At 39.9% G+C, this 20,440-nt stretch overlaps 1 protein-coding gene and 1 long non-coding RNA gene across 2 annotated transcripts in view; both read left to right on the forward strand.

The window, feature by feature from the left end:
- The window catches only part of Muc19 (mucin 19, oligomeric), a 186,241-nt gene that overhangs the window by 92,655 nt on the left and 73,146 nt on the right, over positions 1 to 20,440 (forward strand). The window contains exons 66-86 of the mRNA XM_052747381.1: positions 133 to 213; positions 908 to 979; positions 1,531 to 1,605; positions 3,441 to 3,527; positions 3,748 to 3,828; positions 4,497 to 4,568; positions 5,952 to 6,047; positions 6,835 to 6,921; positions 7,903 to 7,974; positions 8,520 to 8,594; positions 10,416 to 10,502; positions 10,724 to 10,804; positions 11,497 to 11,568; positions 11,955 to 12,029; positions 12,578 to 12,664; positions 13,065 to 13,139; positions 13,360 to 13,440; positions 14,138 to 14,209; positions 16,425 to 16,514; positions 16,735 to 16,815; positions 17,503 to 17,571. Of these exons, the coding sequence (XP_052603341.1) occupies positions 133 to 213; positions 908 to 979; positions 1,531 to 1,605; positions 3,441 to 3,527; positions 3,748 to 3,828; positions 4,497 to 4,568; positions 5,952 to 6,047; positions 6,835 to 6,921; positions 7,903 to 7,974; positions 8,520 to 8,594; positions 10,416 to 10,502; positions 10,724 to 10,804; positions 11,497 to 11,568; positions 11,955 to 12,029; positions 12,578 to 12,664; positions 13,065 to 13,139; positions 13,360 to 13,440; positions 14,138 to 14,209; positions 16,425 to 16,514; positions 16,735 to 16,815; positions 17,503 to 17,571 (1,668 nt within the window). The remainder of the gene's footprint in view (positions 1 to 132; positions 214 to 907; positions 980 to 1,530; positions 1,606 to 3,440; positions 3,528 to 3,747; positions 3,829 to 4,496; positions 4,569 to 5,951; positions 6,048 to 6,834; positions 6,922 to 7,902; positions 7,975 to 8,519; positions 8,595 to 10,415; positions 10,503 to 10,723; positions 10,805 to 11,496; positions 11,569 to 11,954; positions 12,030 to 12,577; positions 12,665 to 13,064; positions 13,140 to 13,359; positions 13,441 to 14,137; positions 14,210 to 16,424; positions 16,515 to 16,734; positions 16,816 to 17,502; positions 17,572 to 20,440) is intronic.
- Positions 16,422 to 19,069, forward strand: LOC128116975 (uncharacterized). The gene is made up of 5 exons (XR_008220645.1): positions 16,422 to 16,514; positions 16,735 to 16,815; positions 17,500 to 17,571; positions 17,958 to 18,032; positions 18,971 to 19,069. It is a non-coding gene; the product is annotated as an uncharacterized LOC128116975 (long non-coding RNA).

Consider the following 20,440-nt stretch of genomic DNA (forward strand, 5'->3'; position numbering starts at 1 on the left):
GTGAGTGAAATTCATGACACTGGATGTGGTAGAAGAATGTGTCTTCTCGTGTTTTATTGTGCAAGTCCATTCATATAAATAAGGATGTCTGGAATCATATGAGTCTCCAATATGTATGTTTTCCTGTCCTAGAGAGCACAGTGACATCCTCAGAACACACTACTGTCCCTCAGGCCTCCAGTCAATCCACAGCTTCTGCCAGCAGCCAAGCAGGTAAGGAAAGAGAGGAGGCTATGAGTTCTCATGTGTCAAATGAAGAGTTCTTAATTTCCCTTAATTTATATGGAAATGTAAGAATGGCATGTGTTTTACAAGGCTATAAGTCCTCAGGTGACTAGTGAGAGGCTGGTTATATCACCATTTATTCAAAGGGGAATGCAGGAATTCCTTGTATATTTAGAGAAATGAGCTAGCATCTGAAAGAAGACTGCATTAGGTGATGTTTCTCTTATCTTGTTCTGTAATTTGTTGCTAATTTGTTTATTTGGGACAATGATGGCCCTGATTCTTTCCTTGGCACTTTTGGACACTGAGTCATTAGGGCTAAGGATTTCTATCCTGACTCTAAGCTAGCATCAAGTAGAAACATTCTAAATGTCTTCGTCGTCATGATTATTAAATGTGTTTTCATATATGAATCAGCGCACAAGCAAAAATATATCTGAAAGACTCAGTTGGGTTCAATAAGCATATGAGTGCTGGATTCAAATAGATGAATAAAAAGAAAGTAGAGAATCATATTTCCAAGCAATTAAAAGAGGCTAGCAAAGCTTCCTCCATATCATATGAAATTTACAAAGATTGAAGCAGCAATAGGAACTACTCATAAATTATTGATGACTTTCAACATCACAGAGCAGTGTGTTCTAGAGCTGCTTACATTCTTGATATTGTGTTTCTTTGAAAGTAACCACTGGATCATCAGCGGGAACAACTAGATCCCCAAGCAGTGAGCAGAACCAATCTGAAGTCAGTACAGGTGAGTGGAGGCCGTGTCAAGGACAGGCTCATGCTTTTGACAAAGATGCAGAGAGAGATTTTTCAGAAAGAAAAATCTGGCCTGGCAGTGGTGGCACATGCCTTTAATCCCAGTACTTGGAAGGCAGAGACAGGGATCTCTGTGAGTTTGTGGCCAGCCTGGTCTACAAAGCAAGTTCCAGGATTGGCACAAACCTACACAGAGAAAACTTGTCTGGAAAAAAAAAGGAAATAAACTGAAAATAGGAGGCTGAAGCTGAAGAGATCCATCTCCTAAAGGTCCTACACTGGGCTCTCATGAGGTTGCAGAGCTATGATGTAGTACTCCAGTGTCTTAATGTCAAACTAGTCAATATGTACAAGTTCATTCACATCCAACAAGTCAGTGATTCTCTGAGGATATATTAGTTTATGACAGATTTTGTGATTGCTTAATGAAAATAGGGAGATAGAGAATGATGGAATTTGAGAAAAATAATTGAAAGCGTTAGCATTCAGATCAATACATCGGAATCAAACATCCTGGTAGTAAATTATTGTTCATTTTGAAAGGGCCTACTGCACCATCAGCTGGGGAAACATCTGGAGCCCCAAGCAGTGAATCAACCCAGCCTTCAGACAAGTCAAGTAAGTACAGTCTGATGTGATGGTGTCATGGGTTTTTATAAAATGGATCGCCTTTCCACAGCCCAGCTCATTTTAAATCAAAGTGCAAACTTTAGATGGACATTTGAGGACTAAAGTGAAATGGAGAACAGTATCATTTTGAGTCTTTCTCTTCCCTAGAGCAGTATGCCAAGGCTTTTGATAACTTGATACTGGGTTCAAAGGGTAGACATGATTGAATAGAAAAATCACTGGATTATTCCTTCTCATCATGTAAAACTAAATGGTGTTCTGCCTTCCAAGTTGAAGGACAGACAGACTTAACAGAGGAGGCACAGATGCAGCAAAGCCTCATGCCCAGGTACATTTCCAGAGTATCCAGTCTCTAAAGGACCATATCAACACTGGGTGTTTTCCTAGAAGAAGGAGAAAGCTCTGGTGGTTTGGAAAGTAGCTTTCTAACACACTTCTGAAATTTGACAAATTACTGTTTTACCACAGATCATTGAGAGCCAATGAGAGGTTAGACTCTGGGGTTGGGGAGGCAGATATTGGGTCCAGGGTCTGCTCTAGGCTAAAAGGATTACATAACAACTCATGGGAACTTATCCAAATGTTGGACAGGATAGAAATTCCTTGCCAGACTATTTGTTGTGTCATTTTTTTTCTTAAAAAAATATGAATGGTATTTATATCTGGGATTTTTAGTCCCTGCTGAACCCACAAGTAACAGGGGAGGCAGCCCACCCAGGGAACCCACTCGCCGTGTTAAAATTCAAGAAAACTCGTGTCAGTTAGAGCAGGAACTTCAATAGTGGCAATTTGGTGGGTATAGATGAAAGGGGTAGGCTGCTGGGCAAAGCACAGACTTGTTCGCCTAGTAGGTGTAGAATTGAAACTCTCCATGTCTCTCTTCTGAGGGCTTGTAAGTTTTTCCAGCATGGCTCCTTTGCTTCTCAGTCACAGCAGGACAGTCTGTGGGAGTTACCACAAGCCCAGACAGGGAGGCCACACCTGTAACCCAAGGCACAGAATTCACCACTGGAAGCCCAGCAGGCAAGATAAGATCTCTATGGTGGTCTGTGTTAGGGACCCATGCTAGCGTTGTCCAAAACTGTTTGTGGTCATTAGTTCAAGGAAAGGTGATGAAGGAGCAGAGTGTAGAACTGCATGACATGAGGTTAACTCTGAAATGCTTTGGGAGGCTTCTGAGACCCTTATTATCTGTGACCTTAAGAAACATTCCTGTTCCCATAGAAACAAGAGGAAGAGTATATGAAGCTAGCACAACTCATTGGTTGTCACCTATCTATCCATTGGGCTTTCCTTCTCTGTTAGTATCCCCTGAGATAGTCCCAGAGATGAGGTCCATATGATAACCAGTTCCATGCCACATTTGCAGAAGATTCATTGTATATTACCAAGAATTTATTTCATGTGTACTATTATTTTAAGCATACATTATTTGATAAATAACAGAAGGAATCCATGTTTTTATGCATTTTCATATTTTAATAAAACTGACTGTGAGGTCAAAAATATGGTAGAGAGGATTGGGGGTTTGGGGTAAACATGCTCACAAGGTCTTAGGTCAGTTCTAAAATCATCAACATTCCTCCATGACAAATTTGACTTACCTCTATAATTATTATGTTTTCTAATTAATGAATATTTCACCAAATCAATATGTTGTCAAATTAATGGATTTCCCTTGAGAATGAAGTTGACACTGAACTTTTCGTAAGAGTAGAGACATTTATTTTATAAGATGAAAAAATGAGTGTTTCAATTCTTACTGTTAAGAAAAACCTCCCTTTAATTTTTCTTACTCATTTTTTAACCATGATAAACAACAGGCACACCTGGGACAACTTCTGCATCCACCTCTGGAGGAACAGGGAGCAGCACTGCTCTACCTGCAAGTACTGGAGCCCCAGCATCAGGTAAGACTCTTTAGCCTTTGGAGATGTCTTAGCTGCTCATCCATTCCCATGTGGCTTCAGGAGATGGTCTGGAAAATTGACATATATGTGTGAGTGAAATTCATGACACTGGATGTGGTGGAAGAATGTGTCTTCTCGCGTTTATCCTGCAAGTCCATTCATATAAATAAGGATGTCTGGAATCATATGAGTCTCCAACATGCATGTTTTCCTGTCCTAGAGAGCACAGTGACATCCTCAGAACACACTACTGTCCCTCAGGCCTCCAGTCAATCTACAGTTTCTGTCAGCAGCAAAGCAGGTAAGGGAAGAAAGGAGGTATGAGCTCTCATGTGTCAAATGGAGAGTTGTTAATTTCCCTTTATTTGTATAGAAATGTAAGAATGGTATGTATGTTACAAGGCTATGACAAGTGAGGGGCTGGTTATATCACCATTTATTCAAAGTGGAATGCATATATTCCCTGTATATTTAGAGAAATGAGCTAGCATCAGAAAGAGGACAGCATTCATTGATGTTTCTCTTATCCCAAATTAGGTTGCTAGTGTGTTTTTTGGGGCAATAGTGGCCCTGAATCTTCCCTTGGTACTTTTGGCTTACTGAGGACTAAGGCTTACTATCCTGACTCTAACTTCGCATGAAGTAGAAAAATTCTTAATATCTTCATTTTCATGGGTATTAAATGTGTTTTTTTATAGGAAGCACACAGACAGAAATATATCTCAAAGACCCAGTGGGTTTCAATAAGCATATGAGTACTGGATTCAAATAGATGATTAAAAAGGAGGTAGACAATCATATTTCCACGCAGAATCAAAAAGCACAGCAAATCTTCCTTCATATCATATGAAATTTACAAAGATTGAAGCAGCAATAGGAACTGTATATAAATTAGTGAAGACACTGGTCATCATTGATCAGTGTGGTCTACTGCTGCTTCATAGTCATGACATTGTGTTTCTTTGAAAGCAACGACTGCATCATCAGCAGGAACAACTGGATCCCCCAGCAGTGAGCAGACCCGATCTGAAGTCAGTGCAGGTGAGATGACTCTGTTTCCTGGAGAGGGTCTTGTAGTGGCTGAGATGCAGGGAGATTTTTAAGAAATGAGTTGAAAAAAGCACTCAAGGGAAAAACATTGCCTAAAGACTCTACTGTGAGCTGTGATGAGGATGCAGAGCTACAACATAGAACTCCAGTGTCTTAATATCAAACAAGTCAATATGTACTATTTCCCTCATATCCAACAAATCAGAGAATTCTCTGAAGGATGGTCTGTGTCATCTAAGTACTTGTGATAGCTTGTTGAAATGGTGGAAATAAAAGAAAATAAAGGAATATAAGGAAGATAATTGAAAGGGTTAGCATCTTGATCTATATATCATACATTCTGATAATCAATTATTGTTCACACTGAAAGGAACTACTACACTATCAGTTGGGGAAATATCTGGATCCTCAGGCAGCGAATTGAGCCTGTGATAAAACAAGTCAATTGAGTATGGGCTGATGTGAGGAAGTCATGGGTTTTGACAAAGGATCACCTTACTATTACCCAGCTCACATAAATCAAATTAGGAAATTTAGATTGACATTTGAGAACTAAAGTAAAAGAGAGTACAATGTCATTTTTTAAGAGGCTTTCTCCTTCCTGGGAGAGTAAGCCAAGGCTCTTGATAACATGAAATTAGGATTAAAGGGTAGACATGATTGAACAGAAAAAAAAGTCAATGAACTTATTCTTTCTCATCAAATGAAACTGGATGATTTTCTACCTTCCAAGTAGAAGGACAGACAGACTTCAGATAGATGCAGAGATGAATGAAAAGACTCATGCGAAGGCACATTTCCAAAGTAATTAATCTCTAAAGGAATGCCTGGACAGTGGGTCTTGGCCTAGGAGAGAGAGAAAGCTCTGGTTTTGAGATAGTATTTGTCTAGCACACTTTGGAAATTTGTCGTATTACTATTTTGCAAAAGACCCATTAGAGCGAATGAGTAGGTTAGATTCTGGGGACTCAGAGGCTCTGGTTGGAGCCTGGGTCTGCTCTAAGTGACAAGGAAAACATAACAACTCATGGGTACATATTCAACAGTTGGGCAGTTTAAGATTTCCTGGCCAGAAATCTTGTATCATTTTTCCTAATGATAATAAAAATGTCACTGGGAGTCCCTGCTGAACCCACAAGTGACAGGGCAGGCAGCACACCCAAGAGATCCTGCAGCAGTGCTACAATACAATACAAGAAACTCTGGTCAGCTAGAGGAACTTCATTAGTAGCAACTCAGTGGGTAGTGCTGAAACAGGTAGGTTGCTGGGCAAAGTACAGACTTGTTCACCTAGTCAGGTATAGAATTGAACCTCTCCATGTCTACCTTCTGAGGACTAGTAAATGTTCCCAGCATGGGTCCTTTTCTTTGCAGGTACAACAGGACAGTCTGTGGGAGTTACCACAAGAGCAGACAGGAAGGCCACACAGGTCACCCAAGGCACAGAAGTCACCACTGGGAGTCCAGCAGGCAAGATAAGATCTCAATGGTGGTCTATGTCAGAGACTCCTGCTAGTGTTGTCCAGAACTGTTTGTGATCATTAGTTCAAGGAAAAGAAATGAAGGACTGAAATATAGAACTGCATGAAATGACATCAACCCTGAAATGCTTTGGGACAACACTGAGGCTGTTGTTTTCTGTGACCTTAATATCCTGTTCCCATAGAAACAAGAGGAGGAGCACACGGATATAGCACAAATCAGTGGTTGTCACCTACCTATACATTGGGCTTTCCTTCTCTGTTAGTATTTCCTGAGATATGCCCAGAGATGTCGTCCATAAGATAACCAGTCCTAGCCCATGCTTGAAGAAGATTCAATGTATATTTCCAAGAATTTATTTTATTTCTAGTATCACTTTAAGCATACATTATTTGCTAAATAATAAGGGGTTCCATGATCTCATGCATGTTCTTAATTTTAATAAAATTAACAGTCATGAGACATGTGAGCCTAGAGTGTGGTAGAGAGCAGTCAGGTGGGCAAAGATGCTCACAGGGTTTTAAGTCAGTTCTAAAATCATCAGAATTACTCCATTACAAATTTGACTTACCTCCATAATTATTATGTTTTCTAATTAATGAATATTTCAACAAATCAGTAATGGAATCCCTTGAGAATGAAGTTGACAATGAACTTTTTATAAGAGTAGAGACATTCATTTTGTTTGAGAAAAAAATGGGTATTTCAATTCTTTGTTTTCAAAAAAACCTCCCTTCAATTTTTCTTACTCATTTTTAACCATGATAAATAACAGGCACACCTGGGGCAGCTTCTGCATCCACCTCTGGAGGAGCAGGGGGCAGCACCGCTCTACCTGCAAGTACTGGAGCCCCAGCATCAGGTAAGACTCTTTAGCCTTCAGAGATGTCTTAGCTGCTCATCCATTCCTGTGCAGCCTCAGGAGATGGTCTGGAAAATTGACCTGTATGTGTGAGTGAAATTCATGACACTGGATGTGGTGGAAGAATGTGTCTTCTCGTGTTTTGTCCTGCAAGTCCATTCATATAAATAAGGATATCTGGAATCATATGAGTCTCCAACATGCATGCTTTCCTGTCCTAGAGGGCACAGTGACATCTTCAGAACACACTACTGTCCCTCAGGCCTCCAGTCAATCTACAGCTTCTGCCAGCAGCCAAGAGGGGAGGTTATGAGTTCTCATGTGTCAAATGGAGAGTTGTTAATTTCCATTTATTTGTATAGAAATGTAAGAATGGCATGTGTTTTACAAGGCTATAAGTCCTCAGGTGACTGGTGAGAGGCTGGTTATATCACCATTTATTCAAAGGGGAATGCAGGAATTCCTTGTATATTTAGAGAAATGAGGTAGCATCTGAAAGAAGACTGCATTAGGTGATGTTTCTCTTATCTTGTTCTGTAATTTGTTGCTAATTTTTTATTTGGGACAATGATGGCCCAGTTTCCCTCCTTGGTACTTTTGGATGCTGAGTCATTAGGGCTAAGGTTTTCCATCCTGACTCTAAGTTAGCATCAAGTAGAAACATTCTAAATGTCTTCTTTTTCATGTTTATTAAATGTGTTTTCATATATGAATCAACACATAAACAAAAATATATCTGAAAGACTAGTTGGGTTCAATAAGCATATGAGTACTGGATTCAAATAGATGAATAAAAAGAAAGTAGAGAATCATATTTCCAAGCAATTAAAAGAGGCTAGCAAAGCTTCCTCCATATCATATGAAATTTACAAAGATTGAAGCAGCAATAGGAACTACTCATAAATTATTGATGACTTTCAACATCACAGAGCAGTGTGTTCTAGAGCTGCTCACTTTCATGACATTGTGTTTTTTTGAAAGTAACCACTGGATCATCAGCGGGAACCACTAGAACCCCAAGCAGTGAGCAGACCCCATCTGAAGTCAGTACAGGTGAGTGGAGGCTGTGTCCAGGACAGGCTCATGCTTTTGACAAAGATGCAGAGAGAGATTTTTCAGAAATAAAAATCTGGCCTGCCAGTGGTGGTGCACTCCTTTAATTCCAGTACTCGGAAGGCAGAGGCAGGCAGATCTCTGTGAGTTTGAGGCCAGCCTGGTCTACAAAGCAAGTTCCAGGAAAGGCACAAAGCTACACAGAGAAACCTTGTCTCGGAAAAAAAAAGGAAATAAACTGAAAATAGGAGGCTGAAGAGATCCATCTCATAAAGGTCTACTGGGCTCTCATGAGGTTGCAGAGCTATGATGTAGTATTCCAGTGTCTTAATGTCAAACTAGTCAATGTGTACAAGTTCATTCACATCCAACAAGTCAGTGATTCTCTGAGGATATATTAGTTTATGACAGATTTTGTGATTTTTTAATAAAAATAGGGAGATAGAAAATGATGGAATTTAAGAAAAATAATTGAAAGCATTAGCATTCAGATCAATACATCGGAATCAAACATCATGATAGTAAATTATTGTTCATTTTGAAAGGGCCTACTGCACCATCAGCTGGGGAAACATCTGGAGCCCCAAGCAGTGAATCACCCCAGCCTTCAGACAAGTCAAGTAAGTACAGTCTGATGTGATGGTGTCATGGGTTTTAATAAAATGGATCGCCTTTCCACAGCCCAGCTCATTTTAAATCAAAGTGCAAACTTTAGATGGACATTTGAGGACTAAAGTGAAATGGAGAACAATATCATTTTCAGTCTTTCTCTTCCCTCGAGCAGTATGCCAAGTGATACTGGGTTCAAGTGGTAGACATGATTGAATAGAAAAATCACTGGATTATTCCTTCTCATTATATAAAACTAGATGGTGTTCTGCCTTCTGAGTAGAAGGACAGACAGACTTAACAGAGGAGGCACAGATGCAGCATAAGCCTCATGGCCAGGCACATTTCCAGAGTATCCAGTCTCTAAAGGACCATATCAACACTGGGTACTTTCCTGGAAGAAGAAGAAAACTCTGGTGGTTTGGAAAGTAGCTTTCTAACACACTTCTGAAATTTGTCAAATTACTGTTTTACCACAGATCATTGAGAGCCAATGAGAGGTTAGACTCTGGGTTTGGGGAGGCAGATATTGGGTCCAGGGTCTGCTCTAGGCTAAAAGGACAACATAACAACTCATGGGAACTTATCCAAATGTTAGACAGGATAAAAACTCCTGGCTAGACTTTTTGTAGTGTCATTTTTTTTCTAAAAAAATTATGAATGTTATTTATATCTGGGAACCTTAGGCCGTGCTAAACCCACAAGAGACAGGGGAGGCAGCACACCCAGGGGTCCCACTAGCCGTGTTAAAATTCAAAAAAAGTCATATCAATTAGAGGAGGAACTTCAATAGTGGCGATTCGGTGGGTAGAGATGCAAGGGCTAGGCTGCTGGGCAAAGTACAGACTTGTTCATCTAGTAAGATGTAGAATTGAATCTCTCCATGTCTCCCTTCTGGGTACTAGTAAGTGTTTCCAGCATGGCTCCTTTGCTTCTCAGTCATAACAGGACAGTCTGTGGGAGTTACCACAAGCCCAGATAGGGAGGCCACACCTGTAACCCAAGGCAAAGAAGTCACTACTAGAAGTCCAGCAGGCAAGATAAGACCTCAATGGTGGTCTGTGTCAGGAACCCATGCTAGTGTTGTCCAGAACTGTTTGTGATCATGAGTTCAAGGAAAGGTGATGAAGGAGCAGAGTGTAGAACTTCATGACATGAGGTTAACTCTGAAATGCTTTGGGAGGCTTCTGAGACCCTTATTATCTGTGACCTTAAGAAATATTCCTGTTCCCATAGAAACAAGAGGAAGAGTACATGAAGCTAGCACAACTCATTGGTTGTAACCTACCTATCCACTGGGCTTTCCTTCTTTGTTAGTATCCCCTGAGATATGCCCAGAGATGAGGTCCATATGATAACCAGTCCCATGCCACATTTGCAGAAGATTCGATATTACCAAGAATTTATTTCATGTGTACTATTATTTTAAGCATACATTATTTGATAAATAACAGAAGTACTCCATGTTTTTATGCTTTTTCATATTTATAATAAAATTGACCCTCTTGAGACATGTGGGCTTAAAAGTATGGTAGAGAGCATTGGAATTTTGGGGAAAACATGCTCACAGGGTCTTAAGACATCAACATTGCTCCATGACAAATTTGACTTACCTCTATAATTATTATGTTTTCTAATTAAGGAATATTTCACCAAATCAATATGTTGTCAAATTATTGGATTCTCTTGAGAATGAATGTGGCACTGAACATTTTATAAGAGTAGAGAGTTTCATTTTGTAAGATAAAAAAATGGCTATTTCAATTCTTTGTTTTCAGAAAAGTCTCCTTTTAAGTGTTCTTACTCATTTTTTTAACCATGATAATCAACAGGCACACCTGGGGTAACTTCTGCATCCACCTCTGGAGGAGCAGGGGGCAGCACCGCTCTACCTGCAAGTACTGGAGCCCCAGCATCAGGTAAGACTCTTTAGCCTTTGGAGGCATCTCAGCTGCTCATCCGTTCCCATGCAGCCTAAGGAGATGGTCTGGAAAATTGACCTGTATGTGTGAGTGAAATTCATGACACTGGATGTGGTGGAAGAATGTGTCATCTCATGTTTTATCATGCAAGTCCATTCATATAAATAAGGATGTTCAAAAACATATGAGTCTGCAACATGTTTGTATTCCTGTCCTAGAGAGCACAGCCACATCCTCAGGATACACTACTCTCCCTCAGGACTCCAGTCAATCCACAGCTACTGCCAGCAGCCAAATAGGTAAGGAAAAAGAGGAGGTTATGAGTTCTCAGGTGTCAAATGGAGAGTTGTTAATTTCCATTTATTTATACAGAAGTGTAAGAATGGCATGTGTATTACAAGGCTATGAGTCTGCAAGTGACAAGTAAGGGTCTGGTTATAACACCATTTATTCAAAAGGAAATGCAGGAATTCCTTGTATATTTACAAAAATGAGCTAGCATGAGAATGAGGACTATATTAGTTGATGATTCTATTATCCCAAAATTAGGTTGATAATGTGTCTTTTGGGGCAGTAGTGGCCCTGATTCCTCCGTGGCACTTTTGGACACTGAGTCATGAGGTTAATTTAGTCTCACTATCCTGACTCTAACTTAGCATGAAGTAGAAAAATTTATAATGTCTTCTTTATCATGGGTATTAAATGCATTTTCATATATGAAGCACACAGGCAGATATATATCTGAAAGACCCAGTTGGTTTCAATAAGCCTATGAGTACTAGATTCAAATAGATGACTCAAAAGGAGGTAGACAACCATATTTCCCCATGCAGAATAGAAAAGCCTAGCATAGCTTTCTCCATATCATATGAAATTTTCAAACACTGGAGCAGCAATAGGAACTGTATATAAACTAGTGAAGACACTGGTCATCATAGATCAGTGTGGTCTACTGCTGCTTCATAGTCATGACATTGTGTTTCTTTGAAAGCAACGACTGCATCATCAGCAGGAACAACTGGATCCCCCAGCAGTGAGCAGACCCCATCTGAAGTCAGTGCAGGTGAGTTGAGGTTGTTTCCTGGAGAGGGTCATGCTGTGGCTGAAGAAGCAGGGAGAGATTTTTAAGAAATGAGTTCAATGTAGTACTCTAGGGAGAAACATTCCCTAAAGACTCTACTGTGAGTTATGATAGCATGCTGAACTATGACATAGAACTCCAGTGTCTTCATGTCAAATGAGTCACTATGTACATGTTCCCTCATATGCAACAAGTCAGTGAATTCTTTGAAGGATAGTATGGGTCTTCTAAGTATTTGTGATAGCTTGTTGAAAATATGGAAATAAAAGAGAAAGAAGAAATACAAGGAATATAAGTGAAAGCATTAGCATCTTGATCCATATCCCTTATCACACATCCTGATAATCAATTATTGCTCACATTGAAAGGAACTACTACACCATCAGCTGTGGAAACATCTAGAGCCCCAAGCAGTGAATCGCCCCAGTCTTCAGACAAGTCCAGTGAGTATAAGCCAATGTGAGGAAGTCATGGACTTTATCAAACTGGATCACCTTACTACAAAGTAGCTCATTGTGAATCAAAGTACAATATTTAGATTGACATATTAGGACTAATGCAAAATGGAGAACAGTTTCATATTAAGAGTTTTTCTCCTCCCTTCGGCAGTAAGCCAAGGCTTTTGATAACATGACTCTAGGTTCAAAGGGCAGACATGTAACAGTTATGAGACATGTAGCCTAAAATACGTTGGAGAGTGTCAGATGGACAAACTTGCTGCAGGGTCTTAAATAAGTTTAAAACCATTAGCATTTCTCCATGAGGAATTTTCTTACCTCCATAGTTATTATGTTTTCTAATCAATGAATATTTAACCAAATCAGTGTGTTGTCAAGTTCATGTATTTTCCTTCAAAAAGAAGTTGACATATTTTTATAAGAGCAGAGACATTCATTTGGTTAGAGGAAAAAGTGGATCTTTCAATTCTTATTTTAAAGAAAAAACTCCCTTTAATTTTTCTTACACTTTTTTAAACCGTGATAATTAACAGACACAACTGGGGCAACTTCTGCATTCACCTCTGGAGTACCAGGGAGCAGCACAGCTCTACCTGCAAGTACTGGAGCCCCAGGTTCAGGTACGAATCCTTTACCTCTGGAGATGTTAGCAGCTCAGCTATTCCTACCATGTCTCATATGGTCGTCTGGAAATTTGATACGTTTTCATGAGTAAAATTCAGGGCAGATCATGCAATGCAAGAATGTGTCTTCTCATGTTTTATTATTCATGTCCGTTCATATAAATGGGGATGTCTGTATCCATTTTAGTCTCAACATCCAAATTATTTGATTTCCTTTGAGAAGTCTGAATATGTTCAAATTAGTGGATTTACCTTGAGAAAGAATTGGTCATTAAAGTTCACACGGGTAGACACTTTCACTTCATAGGAGAGGAAAAAAAAACATTTTAATTCTAATTCTTAAGAAAATCTCCCTATCAATTTTCTTATTTATCTTTGTAACCACCCTAAAAATCAGGCACACCGGGTACATCATCTGGAACCACCTCAGAGGGGGCAGGAAGCAGCGCAAGTACTGGAGCCCCAGGTTCAGGTAAGACTCTTCAGCCTTTGGAGATGTCTCAGCAGCTCATCTATAACCTCCTGCCTCAGATGATGATCTGGAAAATTGACGTATATGTGTGAGTGAAATTCATGGCACAGGATATGATAGAAGAATGTGTCTTCTTGTGTTTTATCCTGCAAGTCCATTCATATAAGTAAGGAGGTCTAGAATAATAGGAGTCACCCACATGCATGTTTCCCTGTCCTAGGGAGTACAGTGACATCCCCAGGACACACAACCATCACTCAAGCCTCCAGTCTATCCCCAGCCTCTGCCAGCAGTAAACCAGGTAAGTAAAAGAGAGGAGGCTATGAGTTCTCAGTTGTCAAATGGAGACTGTCAATCTCCACTTACTTTTATGGAAATGCAGGAATGGCATGTATATTACAAGGCTATGAGTCCTCAGTTGACAAATTAGGGGCTGGTTATATTACCATTTATTCATAACAAAATGCATGAATTCCAAGTATATTTAGAGAAAGGGAGCTAGCATGAGAAAGAGGACTGAATTAGTTGATGTATCTCTTATCTCATCCCATTGATAGGTTGCTAATGTGTACTTTGGAATATGATGGCCCTGATTCTTTCCTTGGAGTCTAAGGGTACTGAGTCATGAAGATTAATGCTTAACCTGATTCTAAGTTAGTTAATATCAAGTAGAAATATTCTGAATGTTTTATTTATCAGGGTTATTAACTGATTTTTCTTATATGAAGTGCCCAGGCAGAAATATAATCTAAAAGACCCATTGGGGTTCGATAAGCCTATGAGTACTAGATTCAAATAGATGACTCAAAAGGAGGTAGACAACCATATTTCCCCATGCAGAATAGAAAAGCCTAGCATAGCTTCCTCCATATCATATGAAATTTTCAAACACTGGAGCAGCAATAGGAACTGTATATAAACTAGTGAAGACACTGGTCATCATAGATCAGTCAGGTCTACTGCTGCTTCATAGTCATGACATTGTGTTTCTTTGAAAGCAACGATTGCATCATCAGCAGGAACAACTGGATCCCCCAGCAGTGAGCAGACCCGATCTGAAGTCAGTGCAGGTGAGTTGAGGTTGTTTCCTGGAGAGGGTCATGCTGTGGCGGAAGATGCAGGCGAGATTTTTAAGAAATGAGTTGAAAGTAGCACTCTACGGAGAAACATTGCATAAAGATTCCACTGTGGGTTGTGATGAGGATGCTGAGCTATGACACAGAAATCCAGTGTCCTAATGTCAAACAAGTCAATATGTTAAGTTCCCTCATATCCCACAAGTCAGTGAGTTCTCTGAAGGATGGTCTGGGTCATCTAAGTATTTGTGATAGCTTATTGAAAAAGATGGAAATAAAAGAGAATGAAGGAATATAAGGAAGATAATTGAAAGCATTAGCATCTTGATCTATATCCCTATATCAAACATCCTGAAAGGAACTACTACACTATCAGCTGGGGAAACATCTGGATCCTCAAGCAGTGAATTGAGCCTGTATTAAGAGAAGTCAATTAAGTATAGGCTGATGTGAGGAAGTCATGGGTTTTGACAAAGTGGATTGCCTTACCATTTCCCAGCTCATTTAAATCAAATTCGAAAATTTAGATTGACTTTTGAGGACTAAAATAAAAGAGAGAGCAATGTCATTTTTAAAAGGCTTTCTCCTCCCTAGGGAGGTAGCCAAGGCTTTTGATAACATGATACTGAGTTCATAGGGTAGACATGATTGAACATAAAAATCACTGAACTCATTCCTTGTCATCATATGAAAGTGGAAGATGTTCCACCTTCCAAGCAGAAGGACAGACAGACTTAAGATAAGAGGCAGAGAAAATGAAAAGACTCATGCCCAGGCACACTTCCAAAGTAATCAGTCTCTAAAGAAATGCCTGGAGGTGGGTGTTGTCCTAGAAGAGAGAGAAAACTCTGGTTATGGGAAAGTCTACACACTTTGGAAATTTGTTATTTTACTATGATGCAAAAGATCCTTGCGAGAAAATGGGAGGTTAGACTCTGGGGATGCGGAGGCTCAGGTTGGACCCTGGGTCTGCTCTAAGCTACAAGGACAACATAACAACTCATGGGAACATATCCAACAGTTGGGCAGCGTAAGATTTCCTGGCCAGTCTTTTTCATGTGTCATTATTCCTTAGGAAAATAAAATGTCATTTATGTCTCAGGATCCTTAGTCCCTGCTGAATTGACAAGCGACAGGGGAAGCAGCATACCCAGGGGACCCAGCAGCAGTGTTAAAATCCAAGGAACCTCAGGTCGGGTAGAGCAGGAACTTCATTTGTAGCAATTAGGTGGGTAGAGGTGAAACATGTAGGATGCTGGAGAAAGTACAGACTTGTTCACCTAGTGAGGTTTAGAATTGAACCTCTCTCTGTCTCCCTTCTGAGAATTAGTAAGTGTTTCCAGCATGGCTCCTCTGCTTTGCAGGCACAACAGGACAGTCTGTGGGAATTACCACAAGACCAGACAGGGAAGCCACACCTGTCACCCAAGGCACAGAAGTCACCACTGGAAGTCCAGCAGGCAAGATAAGAACTCAATGGTGGTCTGTGTCAGGGAAACATGCTAGTGTTGTCCAGAACAGTTTGTGATCATTAGTTCAAGGAAAGGCAATGAAGGACTGAAATATAGAACTGCATGAAATGACATCAACCCTGAAATGCTTTGGGTCAATACTGAGGCTATTGCTTTCTGTGACCTTAAGAAATATCCTGTTCCCATAGAAACAAGAGGACGAGCATATTCAGCTAGCACAGATCATTGGTTGCTACCTACCTATTCATTGGTCTTTTTTTCTCTGTTAGTATTCCCTGAGATATGCCCAGAGATGAGGTCCATTTAATAACCAGTCCATGCCATGATTGCAGAAGATTCCATGTATTTTGCCAAGAAATTTTTTTATTTCTAGTATCATTTTAAGCATACCTTATTTGCTAAACAATAGGGGTACTCAATGATCTTATGCATTTTCTTAATTTTAACAAAATTAACAGTCATGAGACATGTGAGCCTAGAAGTGTGAGAGAGCAGTCATGTGGGCAAAGATGCTGCCTTACCTCCATAATATGCTTTCAAATTACTGAATAATTCCCCAAATCAGTACGTTGTCAGGTAATGGATTCCCCTGAGAATGAATTTGGCACTGATTTTTTTTATAAGAGTAGAGAGTTTCATTTTGTAAGAGGAAAAAAATGGGCTATTTCAACTCTTTGTTTTCAGACAAGTCTCCCTTTAATTTTTCTTACTCATTTTTTGACCATGATAATCAACAGGCACACCTGGGGCAACAACTTCTGCATCCACCTCTGGAGGAGCAGGGAGCAGCACCGCTCTACCTGCAAGTACTGGAGCCCCAGCATCAGGTAAGACTCTTTAGCCTTTGGAGATGTCTTAGCTGCTCGTCCATTCCCATGCAGCCTCAGGAGATGGTCTGGAAAATTGACCTGTATGTGTGAGTGAAATTCAGGACACTGGATGTGGTGGAAGAATGGGTCGTCTCATTTTTTTCATGCAAGTCCATTCATATAAATAAGGATGTTCAAAATCATATGAGTCTGCAACATGTATGTTTTCCTGTCTTAGAGAGCACAGTGACATCCTCAGGACACACTACTGTCCCTCGGGCCTCCAGTCAATCCACAGCTACTGCCAACAGCCAAGCAGGTAAGGAAAAGAAGAGGTTATGAGAAGGTGTCAAATGGAGAGTTGTTAATTTCCATTTATTTATACGGAAGTGTAAGAATGGCATGTGTATTACAAGGCTATGAGTCTGCAAGTGACAAGTAAGGGTCTGGTTATATCACTATTTATTCAAAAGGAAATGCAGGAATTCCTTGTATATTTACAAAAATGAGCTAGCATGAGATTGAGGACTGTATTAGTTGATGTTTCTATTATCCCAAAATTAGGTTGATAATGTGTTTTTTGGGGGGGAATAGTGGCCCTGATTCCTTCTTGGCAGGGTTAAGTCTCATGAGGGTTAAGTCTCACTATCCTGACTCTAACATAGCATGAAGTAGAAAAATTCATAATGTCTTCTTTATCATGGGTATTAAATTTGTATTCATATATGAAGCACACAGGCAGAAATATATCTGAAAGACCCAGTTGGTTTCAATAAGCATATGAGTATTAGATGACTCAAAATAGAATAATAAAAAGGAGGTAGACAATCATATTTCCATGCAGAATCAAAAAGGTCTAGTAAAGATTCTTCTATATCCTATGAAATTTCCAAAGATTGAAGCAGCAATAGGAACTGTATATAAATTAGTGAAGACACTGGTCATCATAGATCAGTGTGGTCTACTGCTGCTTCATAGACATGACATTGTGTTTCTTTGAAAGCAGTGACTGTATCATCAGCAGGAACAACTGGATCCCCCAGCAGTGAGCAGACCCCATCTGAAGTCAGTGCAGGTGAGTTGAGGCTGTTTCCTGGAGAGGGTCATGCTGTGGCGGAAGATGCAGGGAGAGATTTTTAAGAAATGAGTTGAAAATAGCACTCTAGGGAGAAACAGTGCATAAAGATTCTACTGTGAGCAGTGACCTGGATGCTGAGCTATGACATAGGACTCCAGTGTCTTAATGTCAAATGAGTCAATACGTACAAGTTCCCTCATATCCAACAAGTCAGTGAGTTCTCTGAAGGATGGTCTGGGTCATCTAAGTATTTGTGATAGCTTGTTGAAAAGATGTAAATAAAAGAGAAAGAAGAAATATAAGGAAGATGATTGAAAGTATTAGATCTTGATCTATATCCCTTATCAAACATCCTGATAATCAATTATTGTTCACATTGAAAGGAACTACTACACCATCAGCTGTGGAAACATCTGTAGCCCCAAGCAATGAATCAACCCAGCCTTCAGACAAGTCCAGTGAGTATAAGCCAATGTGAGGAAGTCATGGGCTTTATCAAACTGGATCACCTTACCACGAAGCAGCTCATTGTGAATCAAAGTACAATATTAAGATTGACATGTTAGGACTAATGCAAAATGGAGAACAGGTTCATATTAAGAATTTTTCTCCTTCCTTTGGCAGTAAGACAAGGCTTTTGATAACATAACTCTAGGTTCATAGGGTAGAAATGATTAAACATAAAAAACCCTGAACTAATTCCTTCTCATCACATTAAACTGGATGATATTACAGCACCCAAGTAGAAAAACAGGCAGAGTTAAGAAAGGAGGCAGAGATGTAGAAAAGCCTCATGCCAGGCACATTTCCAGAGTATCCAGTCTATAAAGGATTGCCTGGACAGTGGGTGTTGTCCTAGCAGAGAGAGAAAGCATTGGTTTTGGGAAAGTATTTGTTTAACACACTTTGGAAATTTGTCATATTACTGTTTTGCCACAAATCATTGAGAACAAATGAGAGTTTAAACTCTGAGATTTGAGAGGTTGTTGTCGGGTATGGGTCTGCTCTAGACTATGAGGACAACATAACAACTAATGGGAACATATCCAACAACTGGGCAGGATAAGATTTCCTGACCAGACATTTTTCTTGTGTCATTATTCCTATGGAAAATCAAAATGTCATTCGTTTCTCAGGATCCTTAGTCCCTCCTGAACCCAGGAGTGACGGGGCAGGCAGAACACCAAGGGGACCCAGCAGCAGTGCTAAAATCCAAGGAAACTCGAGTCAGTTAGAGCAGGAACTTCATTAGTAGCAGCTCAGTGGGTAGAGAGGAAACAGGTAGGCTGCCAGGAATGTTAAGACTTTTTCATGTAGTAGGTATAGAATTGAACCTCTCCATGTCTCCCTTCTGAGGACTAGTAAGTGTTTCCAGCATGGCTCCTTTGCTTTGCAGGCACAACAGAACAGTCTGTGGGAGTTACCACAAGACCAGACAGGGAAGCCACACCTGTCACCCAAGGCACAGAAGTCACCACTGGAAGCCCAGCAGGCAAGATAAGAACTCAATGGTGGTCTGTGTCAGGGACTCATGTTAGTGTTGTCCAGAACAGTTTGTGATCATTAGTTCAAGGAAAGGCAAGGAAGGACTGAAATATAGGACTGCATGAATGACATCAACCCTGAAATGCTTTGGGTCGATACTGAGGCTATTGCTTTCTGTGACCTTAAGAAATATCCTGTTCCCATAGAAACAAGAGGACGAGCATATTCAGCTAGCACAGCTCATTGGTTGCTACCTACCTATTCATTGGTCTTTTTTTCTCTGTTAGTATTCCCTGAGATATGCCCAGAGATGAGGTCCATTTAATAACCAGTCCATGCCATGATTGCAGAAGATTCCATGTATTTTGCCAAGAAATTTTTTTATTTCTAGTATCATTTTAAGCATACCTTATTTGCTAAACAATAGGGGTACTTAATGATCTCATGCTTTTCTTAATTTTAACAAAATTAACAGTCATGAGACATGTGAACCTAGAAGTGTGAGAGAGTAGTCATGTGGGTAAAGATACTGACTTACCTCCATAATTATTATGTTTTCAAATTAATGGTAAAAGTGTGGTAGGGAGCAATCAGGTATCCAAATATACTCATAGGATCTTAAATCAGTTCTAAAATCATCAACATTACTCCATGAGAAATCTGACTTACCTCCATAATTATTATGTTTTCTAATTAATGAATATTTCACCAAATCAGTATGTTGTCAATTAATGGATTTCCCTTGAAAAAGAAGTTGACACTGAACTCTTCATAAGATTAGAGACATTCATTTTTTTATAAGGTTTATTTATTATGTATACAGTGCTCTGCCTGCATGGCCAGAAGAGGGTGCCAGATCTCATTGTTGAGAGCCACCATGTGGTTGCTGGGAATTGAACTCAGGACCTCTGGAAGAGCAGCCAGTGCTCTTAACCGTTGAGCCATCTCTCCAGCCCGAGACATTCATTTTCTAAGAGGAAAAAAATGGCTATTTCAATTCTTATTTTTAAGAAAAACCTCCCTTTAATTTTTCTTACTCATTTTTATAACTATGATAAACAACAGTCACACCTGGGACAACTTCTGCATCCATCTCTGGAGGGGCAGGGAGAAGCACTGCTCTACCTGCAAGTACTGGAGCCCCAGGATCAGGTAAGACTCTTTAGCCCTTGGAGATAGCTTAGCTGCTCATCCTTTCCCATGCATCCTCAAGAAATGGTCTGGAAAAATGACCTGTACGTGTGAATGAATTTCATGACACTGGATGGAAGAATGTGTCTTTCATATTTTATCCCACAAGTCCATTCATATAAATAAGGATGTCTGGAAACATATTAGTCTCCAAAAATGCATGTTTTCCTGTCCTAGAGAGCACAGTGAC

The sequence above is a fragment of the Peromyscus californicus genome, unplaced genomic scaffold (genome assembly GCF_007827085.1).
Source record: "Peromyscus californicus insignis strain IS unplaced genomic scaffold, ASM782708v3 Scaffold_20__1_contigs__length_68692818, whole genome shotgun sequence".
In the NCBI taxonomy this organism is placed as follows: Eukaryota; Metazoa; Chordata; class Mammalia; order Rodentia; family Cricetidae; genus Peromyscus; species Peromyscus californicus.